Source organism: Pelobates fuscus, chromosome 8 (genome assembly GCF_036172605.1).
Source record: "Pelobates fuscus isolate aPelFus1 chromosome 8, aPelFus1.pri, whole genome shotgun sequence".
NCBI classification, from domain to species: domain Eukaryota; kingdom Metazoa; phylum Chordata; class Amphibia; order Anura; family Pelobatidae; genus Pelobates; species Pelobates fuscus.
This window is the reverse complement of record NC_086324.1, coordinates 179,368,503-179,390,145: the sequence shown is the minus strand read 5'-3', so window position 1 is coordinate 179,390,145 and position 21,643 is coordinate 179,368,503. Positions and strand designations below refer to the sequence as shown.

The window sequence follows — 21,643 nt, the reverse complement described above, 5'->3', positions numbered from 1 at the left end:
TCGCTCTGTTTATACACTATATAAATCCATAGATAGATAGAAGCAGGGCTCGCTCTGTTTATACACTATATAAATCCATAGATAGAAGCAGGGTTCGCTCTGTTTATACACTATATAAATCCATAGATAGAAGCAGGGTTCGCTCTGTTTATACACTATATAAATCCATAGATAGAAGCAGGGCTCGCTCTGTTTATACACTATATAAAACCATAGATAGATAGAAGCAGGGCTCGCTCCGTTTATACACTATATACATCCATAGATAGAAGCAGGACTCGCTCTGTTTATACACTATATAAATCCATAGATAGATAGAAGCAGGGCTCGCTCTGTTTATACACTATATAAATCCATAGATAGATAGAAGCAGGGCTCGCTCTGTTTATACACTATATAAATCCATAGATAGATAGAAGCAGGGCTCGCTCTGTTTATACACTATATAAATCCATAGATAGAAGCAGGACTCGCTCTCTGTACACACTAGTGAGGGAAAATAGTATTTGATCCCCTGCTGATTTTGAATGTTTGCCCACTGACAAAAAAAAAATGATCAGTCTACAATTTTAACAGTAGGTGTATTTTAACAGTGAGAGACAGAATAACAAAAAAAAGAAACCAGAAAAACATATGTCAAAGTTATAAATTGATTTGCATGTTAATGAGTATTTGACCCCTTCGACTTGCACTTGGTGGCAAAACCCTTTTTGGCAATCACAGAGGTCAGACGTTTCTTGAAGTTGGCCACCAGTTTTACACACATCTCAGGGATTTTGTCCCACTCCTCTTTGCAGATCCTCTCCAAGTCATTATGGTTTCGAGACTGACGTTTAGCAAATCGAACCTTCAGCTCCCTCCACAAATTTTCTATGGGATTAAGGTCTGGAGACTGGCTAGGCCACTCCAGGACCATGACGTGCTTCTTTTTGAGCCACTCCTTTGTTGCCTTGGCTGTTTGTTTTGGGTCATTGTCATGCTGGAATACCCATCCACGACCCATTTTCAATGCCCTGGCTGAGGGAAGGAGGTTCTCAACGAAGATATGTCCATCGTCTATTTGATGCGGTGCAGTTGTCCTGTCCCCTTAGCAGACAAACACACCCAAAGCATAATGTTTTCACCTTCATGTTTGACGGTGGGGATAGTGTTCTTGGGGTCACAGGCAGCATTCCTCCTCCTCCAAACACGGCGGATTGAGTTAATGCCAAAGAGTTTTGTTGTAGAATTATTAACCCCTTATAACTTATATCCATTATTAGGCCCCTTATAAACTATATAATCCTTACTGGGCCCCTTTAATACTATATTCTCATATTCAGCTCTCATGCCTCGTAGTTTAAACTTTACAAGATTCCTTTGTTCGTAGAAACAGCATGTCAGCAGAAAATGCTAGAATCTTCTGATTCAAAGAACACACTGTAGCAGATAGTATTGATAGAGTGTATAATTGCCAAAGAGGCCTTGAGAATACTGAGGATACTAACCTTGAAAGACTAAAGGTACCAGCTACTCTTTATGGAAAGCTGCCAAAATGCCCCCTCCCATCGAAAGAACTCCTCGTGCTAGCAAGATGGCGCTGAAATCTGGAGGAGAACTTTATGACGTCAGTTATGATGTAAGACGTAACACCCAACAGGGAGGGCATTTAACTAACCACTTCTTCTCTTAGCCAATTGACAATGTTTCCTCACTTCTTATCTGATATTCAATGATGATGTCATTTTGCATTTAAAAAGGCCTGCATAACTGTTTTCCAACCAGATTGCATTAAATTTTCTGAAGTGCTTTTAACCTGAACTCCATGTGTCAGTGTGAGCTTACTTCTGCGTATACGCAATTTAATCATCTCAGATTTGGACAGGAACAGATAGACATTTAAACATATTTGTTTATTTCTAAATTAATCTACATCAGTTTGATTTCGGTCTCCTCTGACCACAACACTTTCACCCAGTTCTCCTCTGAATCATTCAAATGTTCATTGGCAAACTTCAGACGGGCTTGTACATGTGCTTTCTTGAGCAGGGGGGGGACATTGCGGGCGCTGCAGGATTTCAGTCCTTCATGGTGTAGTATGTTACCAATTGTTTTCTTGGTGACTATGGTCCCAGCTGCCTTGAGATCATTAACAAGATCCTCCATTTAGTTCTGGGCTGATTCCTCACATTTCTCATGATCATTGAAACTCCACCAGGTAAGATCTTGCATGGAGCACCAAACCGAGGGAGACTGACAGTTTTGTTTCTTCCATTTGCGAATAATCGCACCAAGCTGCATAGCGATGGTGTTGTAGCCCATTCCAGCCTTGTGTAGATCTACAATCTTGCCCTCTGACCTCCTTGGACAGCTTTTTGGTCTTGGCCATGGTGGTGAGTTTAGAATCCGATTGCTTCTGTGGACAGGTGTCTTTTATACAGGTAACAAGCTGAGATTAGGAGCATTCCCTTTAAGAGTGTTGCTGATGGGGTATCAAATACTTATTTCACTCATTGACATGCAAATCAATTTTATGTTTTTTTTACATGCGCTTTTCTGGGGAAAAAAATGTTGTTCTGTCTCTGAAGGTTAAAATACACCTACCATTAAAATTATAGACTGATTACTTTGTCGGAGGACAACTGTTCAAAATCATCAGAGGATCAAATACTTTTTTTCCCTCACTGTTTATAGAAGAACTTAAGACCACCTAACTATTTCTTGGGTAAAAAGTGTGTGGGGTAGAGGTAGAGGTAGAGGTAGTATGTTCCAGCTGACATCTCCACAACAAGATTGACGGGTTGCTTCTTAATTAATTGTTGCATAAAACTACATTCTTGTAGCTCTGATCTCAGAATAACGACCCATTCCAGTCATACAATGTGTTTTTTGAATAGAACAGGACTCGACAAAGGTGCCATGTTGGCTAAGAGTTTTTCCCTGACGCTTGGGATTGGTCAACCCATTCCCTCCTTAATACCCGTGCAGCTCTCGGTGTGCTAGTGTACCAGGAGGAAGTGAAGGGACCGGTCCCCTTCCCCCCCCCCCCCCTCCCTTTTGTTTCTGTATATGCAGCCCTTGCCACACCTCCCCTGGCTATGATTGACAGAGCCTGCATGAAGAAAACTGTTTCACTTTCAAACAGATGTAATTTACCACCTTAAACAAATATATCTCTCTGTAAATTGAACTTTAATCATACAGGGTCTAGCAAGCTATCATAGCAGGGGATAAGAAAATCTAAATTAAACAGAACTTGCAGTAATGGTAGGATAATTTGTAGACGACTCTTTACAGGAAGTTTTTAGGGAGGCTGTGCAAGTCACATGCAGGGAGGTGTGACTAGGGTTCATAAACAAAGTGATTTAACTCCTAAATGGCAGAGGATTGAGCAGGGAGGCTGCAGGGGCATGTTCTATACACCAAAACTGCTTCATTAAACTAAAGTTGTTTTGGTGAAGAAGAAATAGGTATACAGTAAGAAAAAAGTGTGTGGTAGCTAAACCGCTACAAACCACCTAAGTGGGAACCCCTTCTTATAAGAAATACAAATGATACATACAATAGGTGGAGCACACATCTGTAGATTCTAGAAAAAAAACAAAGCATCATAGTATAGTCTGTGTAAGATGAAATAAAATAAACCGTAGCAGAGCAATACTACTCACAAGCCTGGAGCCAGTATGACATATGGCTCTTATGTGCAGCGCAGTGGGACTCTTATTAGGATGTCCCCATCCCTCTTGATATTCCTCCTTGGGAAATTGGAAGGCAGTAGTGAAGGAAATGGCACTATTCCAATATGTTAATCCAAACAGTAGACTTTATTTTGAATGGAAAAAATCTTCCCAATAAAATAAAATATTGGAATAGTGCCATTTCCTTCACTACTGCCTTCCAATTTCCCAAGGAGAAATATCAAGAGGGATGGGGACATCCTAATAAGAGTCCCACTGCGCTGCACATAAGAGCCATATGTCATACTGGCTCCAGGCTTGTGAGTAGTATTGCTCTGCTACGGTTTATTTTATTTCATCTTACACAGACTATACTATGATGCTTTGTTTTTTTTTCTAGAATCTACAGACGATGTGTGCTCCACCTATTGTATGTATCATTTAAAGTTGTTTTGGTGACTATAGTGTCTCTTTAACGTTGAAAAACTTGAGGTTCTGGTACATAGTGACGATTAAAGCACTGTTTTTTAAATACAAATTGTGTTAATTTAGGAAAAGTAGAGCTGCATAAACAGTGATTTGCGCAGTGAGACTGCTTAGTGCCCCTTTTTAAGATGAGTGGTTTTGGTTCTTAAACTGCCCATTTTAGTATCTGACTTTTTATAAATTATTTGGCTTCAAAACTTTACCAGACAGGAATTTGTGTATATATTATGCATTTTGGAACAGATAATGTATTTTCATTTAACAAGGATTGAGTGCAGTTCCATACTGTTGATTTTAGCAAGTATTTTAATTTTATGACTAACATCAATTGAAGATGTTGTGTCTTATATTTTATTTTATTTCAGTTGTGCTTGTGTTTATTTCCATGGCAATAACATGCAGAAGTTGCATAACTTTTCTGTACCATTCAGTTTTGTGTTGGGATGTTTGAAGACAATGTCTACACATGAGTGTAAGCCATGATGTTTCAACTTGTCATTGGCTTCTGGATAGAGTGGGCCATGGAGTGCCACCTACAGGCTTTTAATTCAAACTGAGAAATGTTCTATTCTTGATGCACACACTATTTAAAGAGAGATGTGCTACTGCTATGGTTATAATGTACCACGGAACATTTTATAGTGACCGCTATTGTGGTACTTTTTGCAGGTGTGGTAAAGATCTTGGTGAGACAGGCCCCACGAGAAACTCCAATGTCTTCACCCCGTCCTACTCTTGGTTCCCCGTTACATTTGCCTCAAAACTCAACTCGTCCACTTTTACGTGTCCTGCCAAGCACGCTTTCAGACAATGCCAACCCTAGAGCTGGGACTGGGGAAAGATCAGGTATGTGATGGGCATCGATTTATGTATTCGTTGGTCCAAAGGTCTGGTTTCCTGCACCACAAATAAGTTATTTCCAATGTCGGCTTACAGGTAGTTCCATATATTTGAGCGGTAGCACGTTTTAATCCTCAAAAATAAGTGTTAACTTTTTTTTTTTCTCTCTCTTTTCTAGCCCTTCCTGTTTTTTCTACTGCAGCTTGTGCGGTTGCTACATCTTCCATCACATTAGCCGCAAGCCCACTTCTTATGGTCTCCAGTCCTACACTGACTTCAAGACTCCCAGCCCCAAACCCTGTTCCCAGCCTTCATAACCACAATGTACCAATCAATGCAGAGGGCTCCCCAGGTGTTTCTGGTGTGGCACTTCGGCTACTTGCTAGTGGAACTTCAGCTACCCTCCAGCTCACCAACCATCACTCGTCACCACCAAGACATTCTCAGAGTCCTGCCCTCCAAAGCTGCCCAGCACAAAGCCCAATCTTTACCAACTGCTCTCCTTGTCCAGTACAGATACCTGGCTTTGCTAATTGTTCCCCTGGCCAAATTGTATCTTCTGAATCTAAGACATGTGCTGTCTTGCAAAAGGTTTCTCTGTCAGACACAGGTTCTAACAGCCAGGGCCTGTCCTTATCCACAGTCTCTAATGGCAATGGATTTGGGCAAAATAAAGCTCAAGAGCATAAAGATTCTCTTATCCCCCAAACTCTAACTCAGCCAATGTCCTCTCAGTGTGCTTCTGGCCCAACCACAGACCATATCCAGTTTGTCAGTAGCCTTAACCCAACCCCTGCCTCACCCCCCGCCCATTGCAATTCTAACCATGCCCCAGCAATTCCCAAACTGGCCCCTTCCAGTTACAACATTAATCTAGTTCCTGCCCTTCTCACAAACTCTTCTCCTTCCACCGTCTCCAGTTATAGCCCTGTCCCTGCACGCTTCCTCACTAGCCCTGTGTCTCTCCTAGCCCTTTCTCCTTTACCCTCTACCAATAGTAGCACTGCTCCCATCTTGTACACACATGCCAATGCAAACACACTTTCCTCTCTTGGTGCATCTGCAGTGAGTCACCAAACAACCATTCCTTTGCCCACAATTCAGACATCTGCTTCTCTGCCCTTGCTGTCAACTTCTATTCCTCTGGCTTCTCCTGTACCTCCTCTTTCTGCCATGACTTCCCAGGCACCTGGCCCCACTCCTCCTCCTTCTGCCCCGGCACCTGGCCGCCGCCCTCCTGCCCCGGCACCTGGCCGCCCTCCTCCTCCTTCAGCCCCGGCACCTGGCTGCCCTCCTCCTCCTTCAGCCCCGGCACCTGGCCGCCCTCCTCCTCCTTCAGCCCCGGCACCTGGCCGCCCTCCTCCTCCTTCAGCCCCGGCACCTGGCCGCCCTCCTCCTCCTTCAGCCCCGGCACCTGGCCGCCCTCCTCCACCTTCTGCCCCGGCACCTGGCCGCCCTCCTCCTCCTTCTGCCCCGGCACCTGGCCGCCCTCCTCCCCTTTCTGCCCCGGCACCTGGCCCAGCTCCTCCTCCCCTTTCTGCCCCGGCACCTGGCCCAGCTCCTCCTCCCCTTTCTGCCCCGGCACCTGGCCCAGCTCCTCCTCCCCTTTCTGCCCCGGCACCTGGCCCAGCTCCTCCTTCCCTTTCTGCCCCGGCACCTGGCCCAGCTCCTCCTCCTCCTTCAGGCCCAGCACCTGTCCCAGCTCCTCCTTCAGGCCCAGCACCTGGCCCAGCTCCTCCTCCTTCAGGCCCAGCACCTGGCCCAGCTCCTCCTCCTCCTCCTTCAGGCCCAGCACCTGGCCCAGCTCCTCCTCCTTCAGGCCCAGCACCTGGCCCAGCTCCTCCTCCTTCAGGCCCAGCACCTGGCCCAGCTCCTGGCCCAGCTCCTCCTCCTCCTCCTTCAGGCCCAGCACCTGGCCCAGCTCCTCCTCCTCCTCCTTCAGGCCCAGCACCTGGCCCAGCTCCTCCTCCTTCAGGCCCAGCACCTGGCCCAGCTCCTCCTCCTTCAGGCCCAGCACCTGGCCCAGCTCCTCCTCCTCCTCCTTCAGGCCCAGCACCTGGCCCAGCTCCTCCTTCAGGCCCAGCTCCTCCTTCTGGCCCAGCTCCTCTTCCTCCTTCAGGCCCGGCACCTGGCCCAGCTCCTCTTCCTCCTTCAGGCCCGGCACCTGGCCCAGCTCCTCTACCTCCTTCAGGCTCAGCACCTGGCCCAGCTCCTCTTCCTCCTTCTGCCCCGGCACCTGGCCCAGCCCCTCCTCCTCCCTCTGGCCCGGCCCCTCCTCCTCCCTCTGGCCCGGCCCCTCCTCCTCCCTCTGGCCCAGCCCCTCCTCCTCCCTCTGGCCCGGCCCCTCCTCCTCCCTCTGGCCCGGCCCCTCCTCCTCCCTCTGGCCCGGCCCCTCCTCCTCCCTATGGCCCGGCCCCTCCTCCTCCCTCTGGCCCGGCCCCCCCTCTTCCCTCTGCCCTGGCACCTGGCCCGGCTCCTCCTCCCCCCTCTGGCCCGGCTCCTCCTCCCCCCTCTGGCCCGGCTCCTCCTCCCCCCTCTGGCCCGGCTCCTCCTCCCCCCTCTGGCCCGGCTCCTCCTCCCCCCTCTGGCCCGGCTCCTCCTCCCCCCTCTGGCCCGGCTCCTCCTCCCCCCTCTGGCCCGGCACCTGGCCCGGCTCCTCCTCCCTCTGGCCCGGCTCCTCCTCCTCCTCCCTCTGGCCTGGCACCTGGCCCGGCTCCTCCTCCTCTTCCCTCTGCCCCGGCACCTGGGCCGGCTCCTCCTCCTCTTCCCTCTGCCCCGGCACCTGGGCCGGCTCCTCTTCCCTCTGCCCCGGCACCTGGGCCGGCTCCTCCTCCTCCTCCCTCTGCCCCGGCACATGGGCCGGCTCCTCCTACTCCTCCCTCTTCCCCGGCACCTGGCCCGGCTCCTCCTCCCTCTGGCCCGGCTGCTGCTCCTCCCTCTGCCCCGGCACCTGGCCCGGCTGCTGCTCCTCCCTCTGCCCCGGCACCTCCTCCAGCTCCCCCTCCCTCTGCCCCGGCCCCTGGCCCTGCTCCTCCTCCTCCCTCTGGCTGCCCTCCTCCCTCTGCCCCGGCCCCTGGCCCTGCTCCTCCTCCTCCCTCTGGCTGCCCTCCTCCCTCTGTCCCGGCCCCTGGCTGCCCTCATCTGCCTTCCCCGGCTACTCCAACCTCTGCTCCTCTTCCTGTTCTGGCTGTTTCTTCTCCCACAACTGCTTTTGGAGGCACTGTCCCAGTGACCACACAAACCGCTTCTGTTCCTGCCTCTGTGGCTGCATTGGCAACTCATGCCCCTTCCTCCTTGCCATCTATTCAGCCCCTTCTTGCGCATGCTCCTGCCCCCCTGGCCGCTCCTGTATCTGCTTTGACCTCTCCTCCCTCTGGGCCTGTGGCCGCCCTGGCCGCACTGACTCCTACCCTTGATACCAATCTGGCTGCTCTGGGAACTCAAGTTTCCGCTCCCCTAGCTGTGCTTACATCTCCCACACCACTGCAAACCATGGCAGGTTCCATATCTGTTCCTTTCTCTTTACTTGCTGCTTCGGTGTCTGAGACTCTGCCTTCCCTGGTTTTGTCAACCCAGTTACCTCTAGTAACCACCTCAGGAACAGAGCCTGTGCCATCTTTTTCAGCTAGTGCTGCTCTGCTCCCATCAGTGGCAGCTGCTGCGTCACTTCCCTTGATAACTTGTTCAGATATGAATGCTCTTCCATCTGTCCCCATGCTTTCTACTAGCCTCCCTTCATCTGTCTCATTACCTGTGCTGGCTGTAAAGAGTACATCGAATGTCCTAGCACGTGGCCCTGTCCCTCAAACCTCTACACAAGCTTCCCATTCTTCACTTCTCTCCTGCCCCTCTCCATCTTCATCCTCTGTATCTGGTTCCTTTCCTGCAACTTGGACAGCTGGCTCCTCCGCAAGGGCAATTACTTGTCTGCCATCTCCTTCTGTCACCATATCTACCCGGCTGCCTTCTGCAGTCTCATCACTAACTCATCTCCCAATGTTAGCAGCTTCTGCCCACTTACCCTCAGTGGTGTCTTCTACCCCTGCATCTGCCTCCTTGCCGGTTTTGTCATCCCCCGAACACGTTACCCTTCCCTTGCTGGCTTCTCCGGCATCTAACTTACTGCCTTCACTTGACTTTCCTGTGAGTACAACTCGGAGTGCTCCTGTGAACCCCTTAGCTACTACCCACTCTTTAATCACATCTCCTTTAGTTTGTCCATCATCACAAGCCCCATCTTCTGTACCGCTCTCATCAGTCCCTTCATCCTCTTCTGCTCCTGTGTCCACTCTGTCTTTTTGTATCTCTAGCACAGTGTCTTCCCCCTTGTCCAATTTTAATGACTCTATTTCTGCCCCAGTTTCTGACTCCATTCCACCTATGGCTTCTGCTACTCCTACTAGTGTGCCCAGTACACCTATGATAGGCCCAGATCCCCCTTTGTCTCTATCAGTTGCTGGCCCCCCGTCAGTCAGCGTTACTCTAAGCACAGCTACAGAGTCTGATATGCTGCTGGACGGGGATGGCCTCCGCTCCACACATCCCTCTATGGTATCGGGCTCGTCAAGGCCCAGAAGACAGCCACCACCTCCACCACGATCACCATTTTATCTGGTAAGTGCTTTTTCACTGTCATTGTATGTAGAGCTCCGTGTGGAGCAGATCCCTTTACATGTCAGTTCCTCATGCATGGGTAGGGTAGGATCCCTTTCTATATTGGTCTATAATGGTGGGGTGTTTTGGATCATGAAGTAGGGGGGGGGGGGGGGGCGCATGAAGGGGAAAGATTAGGTCCCTATGGAATTTGTACTTGGATTAGTTGGAAAAACCCTTGATTTTGGGTTGAATCATTTTTCTTGGAGGATGAACCCTTTTATATTCTGGAGATTTCAGGGAGTAGGGAATTTGTTATAGTTTTTTTTTTGTATTGAAGAAAGCTTAATGATGGTGAGATGTGTATGTTCATTTATTGAGCATAGGTCTATAATTGTCTCTTCTCCTTGATCTTCCTTTAAGGAACCGTTAGAAGAGCGGAGACGTAAACACAAAGTGGAACGGCTGGAGAGGATCTTCCGCCTAAATGAGCAGCGTTGTGGGCTTACTCCAGTTTATGGCACAGAGGTCATACAGTTCTGCACCCTCTCTGATAAAGCCACCATTGCATGGCCCAATTCATGTCCTCTTGCTCCAAATCTACAGGATTACTGGCTCCAGACCAATGCTTTCAAAAACTGCATCTTTACCCCACAGCAACGCCTGGAGCAGCTAGGCCCACTTATAGAGCGGTACGTAGTATCCAGATTGTTCACATCTGGTAAGATTAGATTTTGTAGAGAAGGAACATGTCTATTTCTATTTATTTTTTAACATTTAGGTGGATCCCACAATAAAGTTTAGTACTGACATGATTAGGGATTAAAGTACAATGCCCCTTCATATTGCTTATTACCTCTGTACTTTGTTTTTTGGCAGATTTATCTTTGCAATGCCTCCTGTGGAGGCCCCACCAATCAATATGCACACCTCGCACCCTCCTCCATCGCTTCTTCTACAAGAGTCTCTTTTCAAGGAGACGCTAAGCAGGGATCTGAGGCCGCACACTCGCTCTCTGCACCGCATTGTTTCCAACATGAGGACACAGTTTCCTGATCTGCGACTTATTCAGTATGACTGTGGTAAGTTCATAGGGCTCATATCCTCTGCAGACTTTTATTCGAGCCAACAAGGCAACATCAAGTCTCTGCTAACAGACTTTGTTCACATCATCACATTTTTCTCTTTTTTTTTTATAGGAAAGCTGCAGACCTTGGACCGATTGCTACGGCAGTTAAAATCTGGAGGACATCGGGTTTTGATCTTTACTCAGATGACACGCATGTTGGACATTTTGGAGCAATTCCTCAACTACCACGGGCACATTTACCTGCGACTGGATGGATCAACTCGTGTGGAACAGAGACAGGTAGATAAGGGCTAAAGTGGCTAAAGGGTTAAAGTGCACAAAACCAGGGCAAATGTTTTTACAAGCATCATAAATGTATTTTACAGATCTGTCCAACATGTTGTTTACTGAACGCTTTCCTTAACATCAGACTGGATTATTTTCACAGCAGCTGCTATGTGGCTGGTGCTGCACAATCAGTCTAACAGGACCTGTCTCTCAGGATGCTGCCATGTGTTCATATCATGTGCACAGCCTTTCAAAGAGACCACACAACATTTACTGTACTTCTAGCTACGTGTCTCTGCTCTCTCTGTCTGTAACCGATCTAGCCACGTGTCTCTGCTCTTTCTGTCTGTAACCGATCTAGCCACGTGTCTCTGCTCTTTCTGTTCTATAACCGATCTAGCCACGTGTCTCTGCTCTTTCTGTCTGTAACCGATCTAGCCACGTGTCTCTGCTCTTTCTGTCTGTAACCGATCTAGCCACGTGTCTCTGCTCTTTCTGTCTGTAACCGATCTAGCCACGTGTCTCTGCTCTTTCTGTCTGTAACCGATCTAGCCACGTGTCTCTGCTCTTTCTGTCTGTAACCGATCTAGCCACGTGTCTCTGCTCTTTCTGTTCTATAACCGATCTAGCCACGTGTCTCTGCTCTTTCTGTCTGTAACTGGTCTAGCCACGTGTCTCTGCTCTTTCTGTCTGTAACCGATCTAGCCACGTGTGTCTGCTCTTTCTGTTCCATAACCGATCTAGCCACGTGTCTCTGCTCTTTCTGTCTGTAACCGATCTAGCCACGTGTCTCTGCTCTTTCTGTTCCATAACCGATCTAGCCACGTGTCTCTGCTCTTTCTGTTCTATAACCGATCTAGCCACGTGTCTCTGCTCTCTCTGTCTGTAACCGATCTAGCCACGTGTCTCTGCTCTTTCTGTTCTATAACCGATCTAGCCACGTGTCTCTGCTCTTTCTGTCTGTAACCGATCTAGCCACGTGTCTCTGCTCTTTCTGTTCCATAACCGATCTAGCCACGTGTCTCTGCTCTTTCTGTTCTATAACCGATCTAGTCACGTGTCTCTGCTCTTTCTGTTCCATAACCGATCTAGCCACGTGTCTCTGCTCTTTCTGTTCTATAACCGATCTAGCCACGTGTCTCTGCTCTTTCTGTTCTATAACCGATCTAGCCACGTGTCTCTGCTCTTTCTGTTCTATAACCGATCTAGCTTAGTTTCTTGGCCTTTAGCAGGTGCAGTAGGCATGCAGGCTCTGCCATAGGTTTCTGTATAGCTTAGGAAAGTGAAGAATAGTTGTGATATCTCTACCGTAGGGGACACTGGGCATTGGGTGAGGGAGAAAGCTGTTCTCTCTGAACCTGCTGGTTGGTCTCGCACATAAAGAGAGAAAGGCAAGTAGCGTATTTACCTGAAGGTCTGTTTCTCAGGGGCACTAGAAAAATCTCAAGGTGGTGTAATTTGATTTGCTACCACTCTGATACATAACACTGTTATAAACTCTTAGGCTTGGTCTGATTGTTCATATATCGTATACCATAGTAGGGCCCTTCAAATTTTGCAGTCATTTAACCCCTTAAGGACACATGACATGTCCTGATTCCCTTTTATTCCAGAAGCTTGGTCCTTAAGGGATTGAATTTTGTGTGCTCTTAAAGAAGAGTGATTGAAACAATCAATTATTTAAATGTCTGCTACAGCCAGCTAATTATGCAGCTGAAAATGGATTACCTAATGTACAACTAGGAGCATATTGCAGTGGCTAGGGCTCTGGAGACTTTCCCTTGTAAAGCAGTGATTATAGATATTTTCCCCACACATTAGCCGAGACTAAATGTAGGTGAGTAGAATGAACCTTTATTCAACACAACACAGCAATTTATTTAGAAAAAAGTGCATTCCTAAACCAGGGGATCCTTCATGCAATGGCCTTTACAATAGTCTTACCCTGGCGCCATTCTGTGGGGGGTTCTGATTGCAACATCGACAGACAGATATCTGGTAAAAGGTTTACCGGATCATAGCACAGTCCCAATCCAGCAAACCGTTCCAGAGCATTTCCGGTTATCTCCCAGTAAGGCGGTCAATATGCAGGATGGGTCCACGCAATCCCCATAGGTCCCCAATTCCGGCTGAGAGGCCGACTAGGCATCCATGCTCCTTCCCTTTTTAGTGGATTTTGAGAACAGGTCCATAGTCTGTGGGCAGGCGACACATCTCCAAAAGGCCATGGCACCGGAGCTTCCGTCACAATCGTCATATTGTTCATGTTTGAAAATATGACTGATATTCTGTGATATGTTTGAATTACAATCTTAAAGGACCACTCTAGGCACCCAGACCACTTCAGCTTAATGAAGTGGTCTGGGTGCCAGGTCCAGCTAGGATTCACTCTTTCTTCTATAAACATAGCAGTTTCAGAGAAACTGCTATGTTTATACTGAGGGTTAAGCCAGCCTCCAGAGCCTCTAGTGGCTGTCTCATTGACAGCTGCTAGAGGCGCTTGCGTGCTTCTCACTGTGAAAATCACAGTGAGAGCACGCAAGCGTCCATAGGAAAGCATTATGAATGATGACGTCGCGAGGAAGAAGAGGAGGAGGAGGAGGAGGAGGAAAGCTCCCCGCCCGGCGCTGGAGAAAGAGGTACGTTTAACCCCTTCCTCCCCCCAGAGCCCGGCGGGAGTGGGTCCCTGACACACGTTTGGCTCTTTTGATATGCACACGTTTGGCTCTTTTGATATTTGGAAATTGTTGTATCCTGCAAAGCTAGCTTTTATCTTTCTAGTGTCCACTTTTCTTATTCACATATTGATAAAGTTTGAGGTCATTCTGTATCTCATGAAAAACAGAGATAAGATTCAAAATGAGACAATACATGTTCAGATCACAATGTTATTACATGGCGGGTGAATGGTTACTTATTTTGTAATCCATCCAAAAAACCAAACTGATTAAACAACCCAAAACGATACCTCTTACGTCAGTAACTGATGGGCTTTCAAATCAAAGGCAATTTCATAAGTGTGAATGCGTAGTTCAAGAAAACTAGGAGTGTACACTTGATAACACTTTGAATAAATCCACACCCTCTAAAATTAATTTGGCTTCCATGATTGTCATCCAAAAACAATATTAAAAATACTAGAAAATAAAGATAAGGAGCAATTAACAACTGGGAATTAAGTAAAGGTAATCGAAGGGATAAGATGCTAATGCGGAGGTTGAGACACTAAATTGACTAGTATAATGGGTGATAGATGTGCATAGTAAGCTGTATATATACATACTTGGATATATCTGCTTTCGCGAAAGGGGCACTCACACTGCATCCACTACACAAAAATACACTGCATCCACTACACAAAAATACACTGCATCCACTACACAAACACACACTGCATCCACTACACGCACGCACACTGCATCCACTACACGCACGCACACTGCATCCACTACACGCACGCACACTGCATCCACTACACGCACGCACACTGCATCCACTACACGCACGCACACTGCATCCACTACACGCACGCACACTGCATCCACTACACGCACGCACACTGCATCCACTACACGCACGCACACTGCATCCACTACACGCACGCACACTGCATCCACTACACGCACGCACACTGCATCCACTACACGCACGCACACTGCATCCACTACACGCACGCACACTGCATCCACTACACGCACGCACACTGCATCCACTACACGCACGCACACTGCATCCACTACACGCACGCACACTGCATCCACTACACGCACGCACACTGCATCCACTACACGCACGCACACTGCATCCACTACACGCACGCACACTGCATCCACTACACGCACGCACACTGCATCCACTACACGCACGCACACTGCATCCACTACACGCACGCACACTGCATCCACTACACGCACGCACACTGCATCCACTACACGCACGCACACTGCATCCACTACACGCACGCACACTGCATCCACTACACGCACGCACACTGCATCCACTACACACACGCACACTGCATCCACTACACAAATATTCTCACTGCACACACACACTGCATCCACTGCACAAACACACACACTGCACAAACACACACACTGCATCCACTGCACAAACACACACACTGCATCCACTGCACAAACACACACACTGCATCCACTGCACAAACACACACACTGCATCCACTACACACCCATATATTCTTGAAAACATAGGCAATTCTGACTGGCATGTATATTTTGTGCATTTACCTTAATAAAAAAAATTGCAAAAAAAAATAAACATGTTCAGTTAACAGTATATTTGTGTAGAAATATATATATATATTTTTTTTCAAAATGGTAAATGTACAGAATATTGGTAAGTTATCGGCCTGAAGGTTCACAAATTATCGGCTCTAAAAAAAAATCAATATCGCCCGATACCTACTTTTATATATCTCAATCATTATTTATAGGGTGTTTGCATCAAGTCAGATTTCCTTTATCCATTCACTGGGCTCATGGTTCTTTGTAACACAGCCTTCTTTCACTCATTGGCTTTTCTTCCTTTGCGTTTTGATGTGTGGGGACCGCTGCTGTTTGATTTCTGCCATTTTGTGTTTTCTCTCTAGGTCCTGATGGAGCGTTTTAACATGGATAAGCGCATCTTCTGCTTCATTCTGTCCACTCGCAGCGGAGGAGTTGGAGTCAATCTCACTGGGGCTGATACGGTTATCTTCTATGACAGTGATTGGAACCCAACCATGGATGCACAGGCGCAGGATCGATGCCACCGTATTGGACAGACTCGTGATGTGCACATATACAGGTCAATTACATGATCACAATAGAAATGTCACAAAATTCAACACTTTTACATTATCTCACATTATAAGTTTCATTTCATGTATAAGAATTGAGTAGTGAGCTAAGCAGCGATGCTAATGAAAAACCAAATGTAATAAAGGAGTCTTCCTTGTGACAATATTGCGAAATTTCGCCGATAGAACCACGCTGAACACTACTCTTACCCAGGATCCGTTCTCATACAATTTCCAATAACCGGCCCGCTTTGACACTGCACATTGATTCCACGAGGTCTTCCTTACACAGCAAGCCACTTATAAAGCATCTCCTAGGCCCATTACCCACAGCCTCCGTCCCACGCCTTTCAGGTACAGAGATATGTGGAGAAGCAGAGTCCATCTGTAAGTTAATTTTAGGGGGGGAATTACAGCTGTTCAGTCAAGCATGCAATAGCCCCCCACTGTACAGACTTACAGACTTTGAGGTCGGTTTCATCTATGCTTCACGGTTACTCTGTGGAGGAGGCTGTGCTCTTTGCTGCTTTACAAGATAGGAACTCCATAAAGATGTGGTCCAGCACAGTGAAGTCATAATAGACGTCACTCTGTAGTCTCCAGTGGGAGGGGCTGATGTACTAGATCTGATAATCCAACTGAATAACATGGCAAATGCGATATCTCTAGATTCATCGAGGTGCCCTTTGGTAGGTAAGTGGCTTTTATGCAGCAAAATTAGAAGCTTCACTGAATTTATTTCTCCAATGCCTGTGCTGATCTTGGGAGCTCATGTCACGTAACCACTCTGTTTGGCAGTTAGTCTTCGCCCTCACACCAGACATTTATACAGTGCATGGTAAGGAGCTTGGTAGAGTCTGCCAAGTGCTTGCTTTAGTGAACGCTTTCCTTAACATCAGACTGGATTATTTTCACAGCAGCTGCTATGTGGCTGGTGCTGCACAATCAGTCTAACAGGACCTGTCTCTCAGGATGCTGCCATGTGTTCATATCATGTGCACAGCCTTTCAAAGAGACCACACAACATTTACTGTACTTCTAGCTACGTGTCTCTGCTCTCTCTGTCTGTAACCGATCTAGCCACGTGTCTCTGCTCTTTCTGTCTGTAACCGATCTAGCCACGTGTCTCTGCTCTTTCTGTTCTATAACCGATCTAGCCACGTGTGTCTGCTCTTTCTGTTCTATAACCGATCTAGCCACGTGTCTCTGTTCTATAACCGATCTAGCCACGTGTGTCTGCTCTTTCTGTTCTATAACCGATCTAGCCACGTGTCTCTGCTCTTTCTGTTCTATAACCGATCTAGCCACGTGTCTCTGCTCTTTCTGTTCTATAACCGATCTAGCCACGTGTCTCTGCTCTTTCTGTTCTATAACCGATCTAGCCACGTGTCTCTGTTCTATAACCGATCTAGCCACGTGTCTCTGCTCTTTCTGTTCTATAACCGATCTAGCCACGTGTCTCTGCTCTTTCTGTCTGTAACTGATCCTGCCGTGTGTTTTAGTTCTGTCTGTCTCTCTTTATTTAATCCTGTATTTTCTTTTGGGAGTATCTGTACCTAATTATGCTGTGTCTCTGTCCTGTCTGTCTGTATTCGATCCTGATATTTATTTTGGCACGATCTGTAACTAATCATGCTGTTTCTCAGTCCTGTTTGTCTCTATCCCTGCCATGTCTTTGAGCGATGTCTACCATATTCCTCCACTTCTCATGTTTGTGCCAATTCCTGACAGCTCTCCACTGTATCTATCTTGTATTGCACCAGGTCTCCCAGCTGTATCCATTCCATTTTCTATGAAAACTGTGCTTTTTACAGACTTTGTTATTTCCTGTTTTGTGCCCGGTATCGTTTTTCTAATCCTCCATTTGGTGTTTGTCGGTTCTAGGCTGGTGAGTGAACGCACAGTGGAGGAAAACATTCTGAAAAAAGCTCAGCAGAAGCGCATGCTTGGAGACATGGCCATTGAAGGCGGAAACTTCACTACTGCATACTTCAAACAGGTAACCTTGTCACACAGAGACAGAGTCCCTGGCCGCCTTCTGTTAGTTCCTTTCTCATGTTCTGTGAATTCATGAATAAATTCCTCCATTACGCAGAATGGACTTTTGTACTATTGGTTCAGTGTCCTAAATACGCAGCTGTAATAGATATTACTCTGCATGAGATCCCAGCCCATGGGAATCCTATTTTTCTGCTCCTCGAATGGCAGCCATTTTGCTCCTTTCTTGGTTAGTATTTGAATACTCTGCTTTTTCTTCTGCGCCCATAGTTTTCCATTTGTTAAAACTGGTCTCTTTCAGCAAACAATCCGTGAGCTGTTTGAGATGGAAGACGTTTCACGCAGAGAGGTGGAGACTCGAGCCGCATCTCCTGACCAAAATCTAGAAGATGGCACCGCCAGCCGAGACTCTCACATCCTGGAGCAGGTAACTGGGCATGACCCAACATTTATGTAGTCAAGGGTTGTAGCGCTTGACTCAGGATGTTAATCAGAATATGAACCTGGTAAATACAGCTTGGTCTTTGTCTTGTAGGCTTTGTGCGGAGCTGAAGATGAGGAAGACACATTGGCTGCTTCTCTTGTTCGTGCAGAGCAAGTGGCAGATCTAGCAGAATTTAATGAAAATGCTCCATTAGAGCCAGAAGAGGAGGAACAAAGCCGAGCTGAGCAGGAGATATCTGCTTTGGTTGAGCAGGTAAACCTCCTGATATGTAATGGACCATGTGTGTTTGGTTCGCTTTAGTGTGTGCTGATCTCTTCAGGAAAAGTTGTCCTCTACAGAGCTGTGCCTGGGGCTACAATCCATCTTGTGTGTTTTTATATGGAGCTCTTCCCCTCGTGCTCTTGACGGTTCCATTGCCGACTGCTGCAGTTGAAATTAAGAATTTTAGCTGGACATATTTTGTCAACTGAAAAATAAACTGACATTGTGGTTCTCTCTCTGCAGCTTACTCCCATTGAACGTTACGCTATGTATTTTTTGGAGGCTTCGCTGGAAGATGTTAGCAGAGAAGAACTAAAGCAGGCTGAGGTGTGCATAGTCTTTATTTTACATTATTTGTAGGATTTCTTATCTAATCCATGTTCTTTCTCCCTCCTCCTTCCCCTTCCATACTACCCCATGACCTTGTTTTCCCTTACTGGCTACATACTGTTATCCCCAGTGCATTCACTTCCCTCTTACTTCTGGAACTCATACCATGTTTTGTGGGTTTTTGTTTTCATTAGGAGCAAGTAGAAGCTGCTCGCAAGGATCTGTTTCTGGCCAAGGATGATGTTGGACAGTGTGAAGAGCGTTGGGAAGAGGAATGCAGAAAAATTCGGAAGGCTCGGCCCACTCCTCCAACCAGATCTCCAGGAGAGCGCATTGCTGTCCGTATGAGTGAGAGATTGCGTGGAGGTAGAGCTAATGAAGGTGCAGACATTGACAACCTAGCAGTGCCTGAGAATGCAACTTTAGTTGAAACTGCCACTCCAGTTGAAGAGACTGCCATCCCAGTTCAAGAGACATTACAAGACCAGCAGTCACTAGAGCATCTGACAAAGTTACCCATAACAGATCTGCTGGACAGGAATCACAGCGCAAAACCTGATGACGATATTCCTGTCCTTCCAGCACATACAATATCCTCTTCAGCACCTCTGGCAACTCCTCCACAGGAGATCCTAGAACAAGGAGAGTTTTCTAATCAAGAGGAGTTTGATGAGGTGACTGTACATGTCGATGATGAAAAGCTGCCTGTGCCAAAAACGGATACTTCCTTGAGTAGTCCTTCCACATGTGCATCACAAGAAGAGGAAAATAGTGCGCCACGTACTCCACGGAGGAAAGTGACTGCAGACTGTGAGATCCTTTTGTCTGGGGTTGGAGATAGCTCCCCTACTGCTAAAGTGCTCAGACGATTGCCAGGACGTCTGATTACTGTAGTACAAGACCGGCCTCTTGTCCACCGACGGAGTCGGAGAAGACAGAGTTCTACAACAGAGAAGGGATCTCAGAGTCCACACACATCTGATCATCAAAGCCCTACACGTGGCCTCCAGTCAGATGAAAACTCAGAGACTGGAATTCCCCCACCAAAGAGGAAAAGAGGGAGACCCCCTAAGATCAGAACAGACCATTCCCCTCCTGGAATTTCTCGTGATATGCTCCCTGTGATATCATCTCCTGAGCTAGGAAACTCTCCTTTGTGTACCAGAGTTCCCGGCAGTTCTAGTTCATGCTCTAGATTTAACTCAGAAAGTGAAAGTAGTTCCCCTGCTGAGAAGAGAAAAAGGGGGCGCCCTCCTAAAAGAAGGGAAAGCAAAGGCACTTCTCAATTTACTATTTCATCAGACATTCGTTCCCCCTCAGACACTACACAAGACAATCCCACCTTAAACATCATTCACAGTAGACTTGATCCAAAAGCTGATCCTGAGTTTATGACATCTGTAGCGCGTGATCCAATCATTCCCAGTACTGTTTCTGACATTCCTCAGGTGGGTGGTTGTGTAGAGGGTGCAAGCAGCAGTGGTGTGGATGATCCCCTCACTCCTCCAAAGCGTAAACGTGGCCGCCCACCCAAGTCCCTGGCAATGTCCTGCCCTTCATTGCACAATGAAAAAGTGGACAGTTCTCCAGAGAGGTCCCCCAGCCCACAAATCACAAGAACTCCATTCCGGAGAAAGAAGAAACCAACGAAGACTATAACACAGGAGGAGCGGAGGCGTTCTTCTCCCACTCCTGACACAGATGACTCTTCAGGAGAAGAGGAAACTCCCATTAGGACTCCCTTTACCCGCAGTGCCTGTACACGGCTACAGCCCAATCAGGTGCCGCTTGAAACCACTCCAGCCACTGGCTCTGCTTCCAAACCACCACGAGGACGTTCTCTTCGAGCTGTCCCAATTTTAGATAAGCCTTCCACTAAAAGGCGGAAGGCCCCAAGTGTGAGCTCCCCAAGCCCCCCCTCTTCTCCCCAGTGCAGCTCAAGTGAAAGGCAGGTCACAGGGAGCAGAAAGCGTCATTGTCCTCCTGCAGAACGCATTCTGCGCAGCTCTCTCACAGCAAACCCAGCAAGTAACACTCGCTCCTCACGTCCCACTCCCCAGCTTCCTATTTCTCCTGGCAGCCACAGAGGCAGGAAGGCAAAGACGTGAGTGAACAATGTTTGTCAGCTGGCTGTGTTTCACCCCATGTGGGGAACCGCCTCTTACAGTGACTAAAGAGGCGTGAGAAACTCTTACTGGCTGTCCCAAGAGCACTGAAACTGCCCCTGGTAGAGGTTGGGGCAGGCTCTCTGTGGAGAGTGCTCTGCAGGACCACAGCCCCTTCTCTGAGAAATAACCACAATCTATGCAAAGAGGATGGAGCAAGCCTAAAATCTGATTTTTAGAGGGGCTTTCTGGTGGTCCGTGCCAGATAGGGAGTTGCAGGTATTTTGGGATGTTGGGCCCTGTAGTATTAGAAAGCTGCAGGCCCCTGGATCTGTTGTTGGCATGTCAGGGGTCTCTGGATCTGCAGTCTCACGTCTCAGCACATAGAGCCCTGAGTCTTTGGATCTTGATCTTTCTACACAAGTCCTTGTAATTCTCTTTCATGAAAATAAAGTGTTCGGTAAAATGTGTGCTAACTTTTCACAAGTCTCTTACTGGAGCATGTTTAATACTGTACCTGAAGGATCTCATGCTGGCCTGTGAATTTCCATATGTCTAAATGTATTGCTTTTACTCAGATGACATTGTCCTGGGTGTGTGTAGGTGGGGGGCGTCTCCGACTGTAGTGTGTGACTTGTGACTGTTGGGCCGGGGGGAGGGGGAGGGAGGGGAGGGGAGAGGAGAGGAGAGGAGGAGTCTGCAGTGCGTGATTTGTGACTGGGGGGGTACCTATGCCGTGTGTGACTTCTGGCTGTTGGAGAGGTATCCTTA

General features: G+C 47.6%; 1 protein-coding gene across 1 annotated transcript in view; it reads left to right on the top strand.

Annotated features, from left to right (window-relative positions):
* The window catches only part of SRCAP (Snf2 related CREBBP activator protein), an 85,275-nt gene extending 63,933 nt beyond the window's left edge, over positions 1–21,342 (top strand). The window contains exons 23-35 of the mRNA XM_063429616.1: positions 4,812–4,988; positions 5,161–6,675; positions 6,739–7,413; positions 7,783–9,596; positions 9,999–10,267; positions 10,455–10,657; positions 10,775–10,944; positions 15,545–15,741; positions 17,618–17,732; positions 18,033–18,158; positions 18,267–18,428; positions 18,681–18,764; positions 18,962–21,342. Of these exons, the coding sequence (XP_063285686.1) occupies positions 4,812–4,988; positions 5,161–6,675; positions 6,739–7,413; positions 7,783–9,596; positions 9,999–10,267; positions 10,455–10,657; positions 10,775–10,944; positions 15,545–15,741; positions 17,618–17,732; positions 18,033–18,158; positions 18,267–18,428; positions 18,681–18,764; positions 18,962–20,875 (7,421 nt within the window). The 3' untranslated portion in view covers positions 20,876–21,342. The remainder of the gene's footprint in view (positions 1–4,811; positions 4,989–5,160; positions 6,676–6,738; positions 7,414–7,782; positions 9,597–9,998; positions 10,268–10,454; positions 10,658–10,774; positions 10,945–15,544; positions 15,742–17,617; positions 17,733–18,032; positions 18,159–18,266; positions 18,429–18,680; positions 18,765–18,961) is intronic.
* The last annotated feature ends 301 nt before the right edge of the window (positions 21,343–21,643 follow it).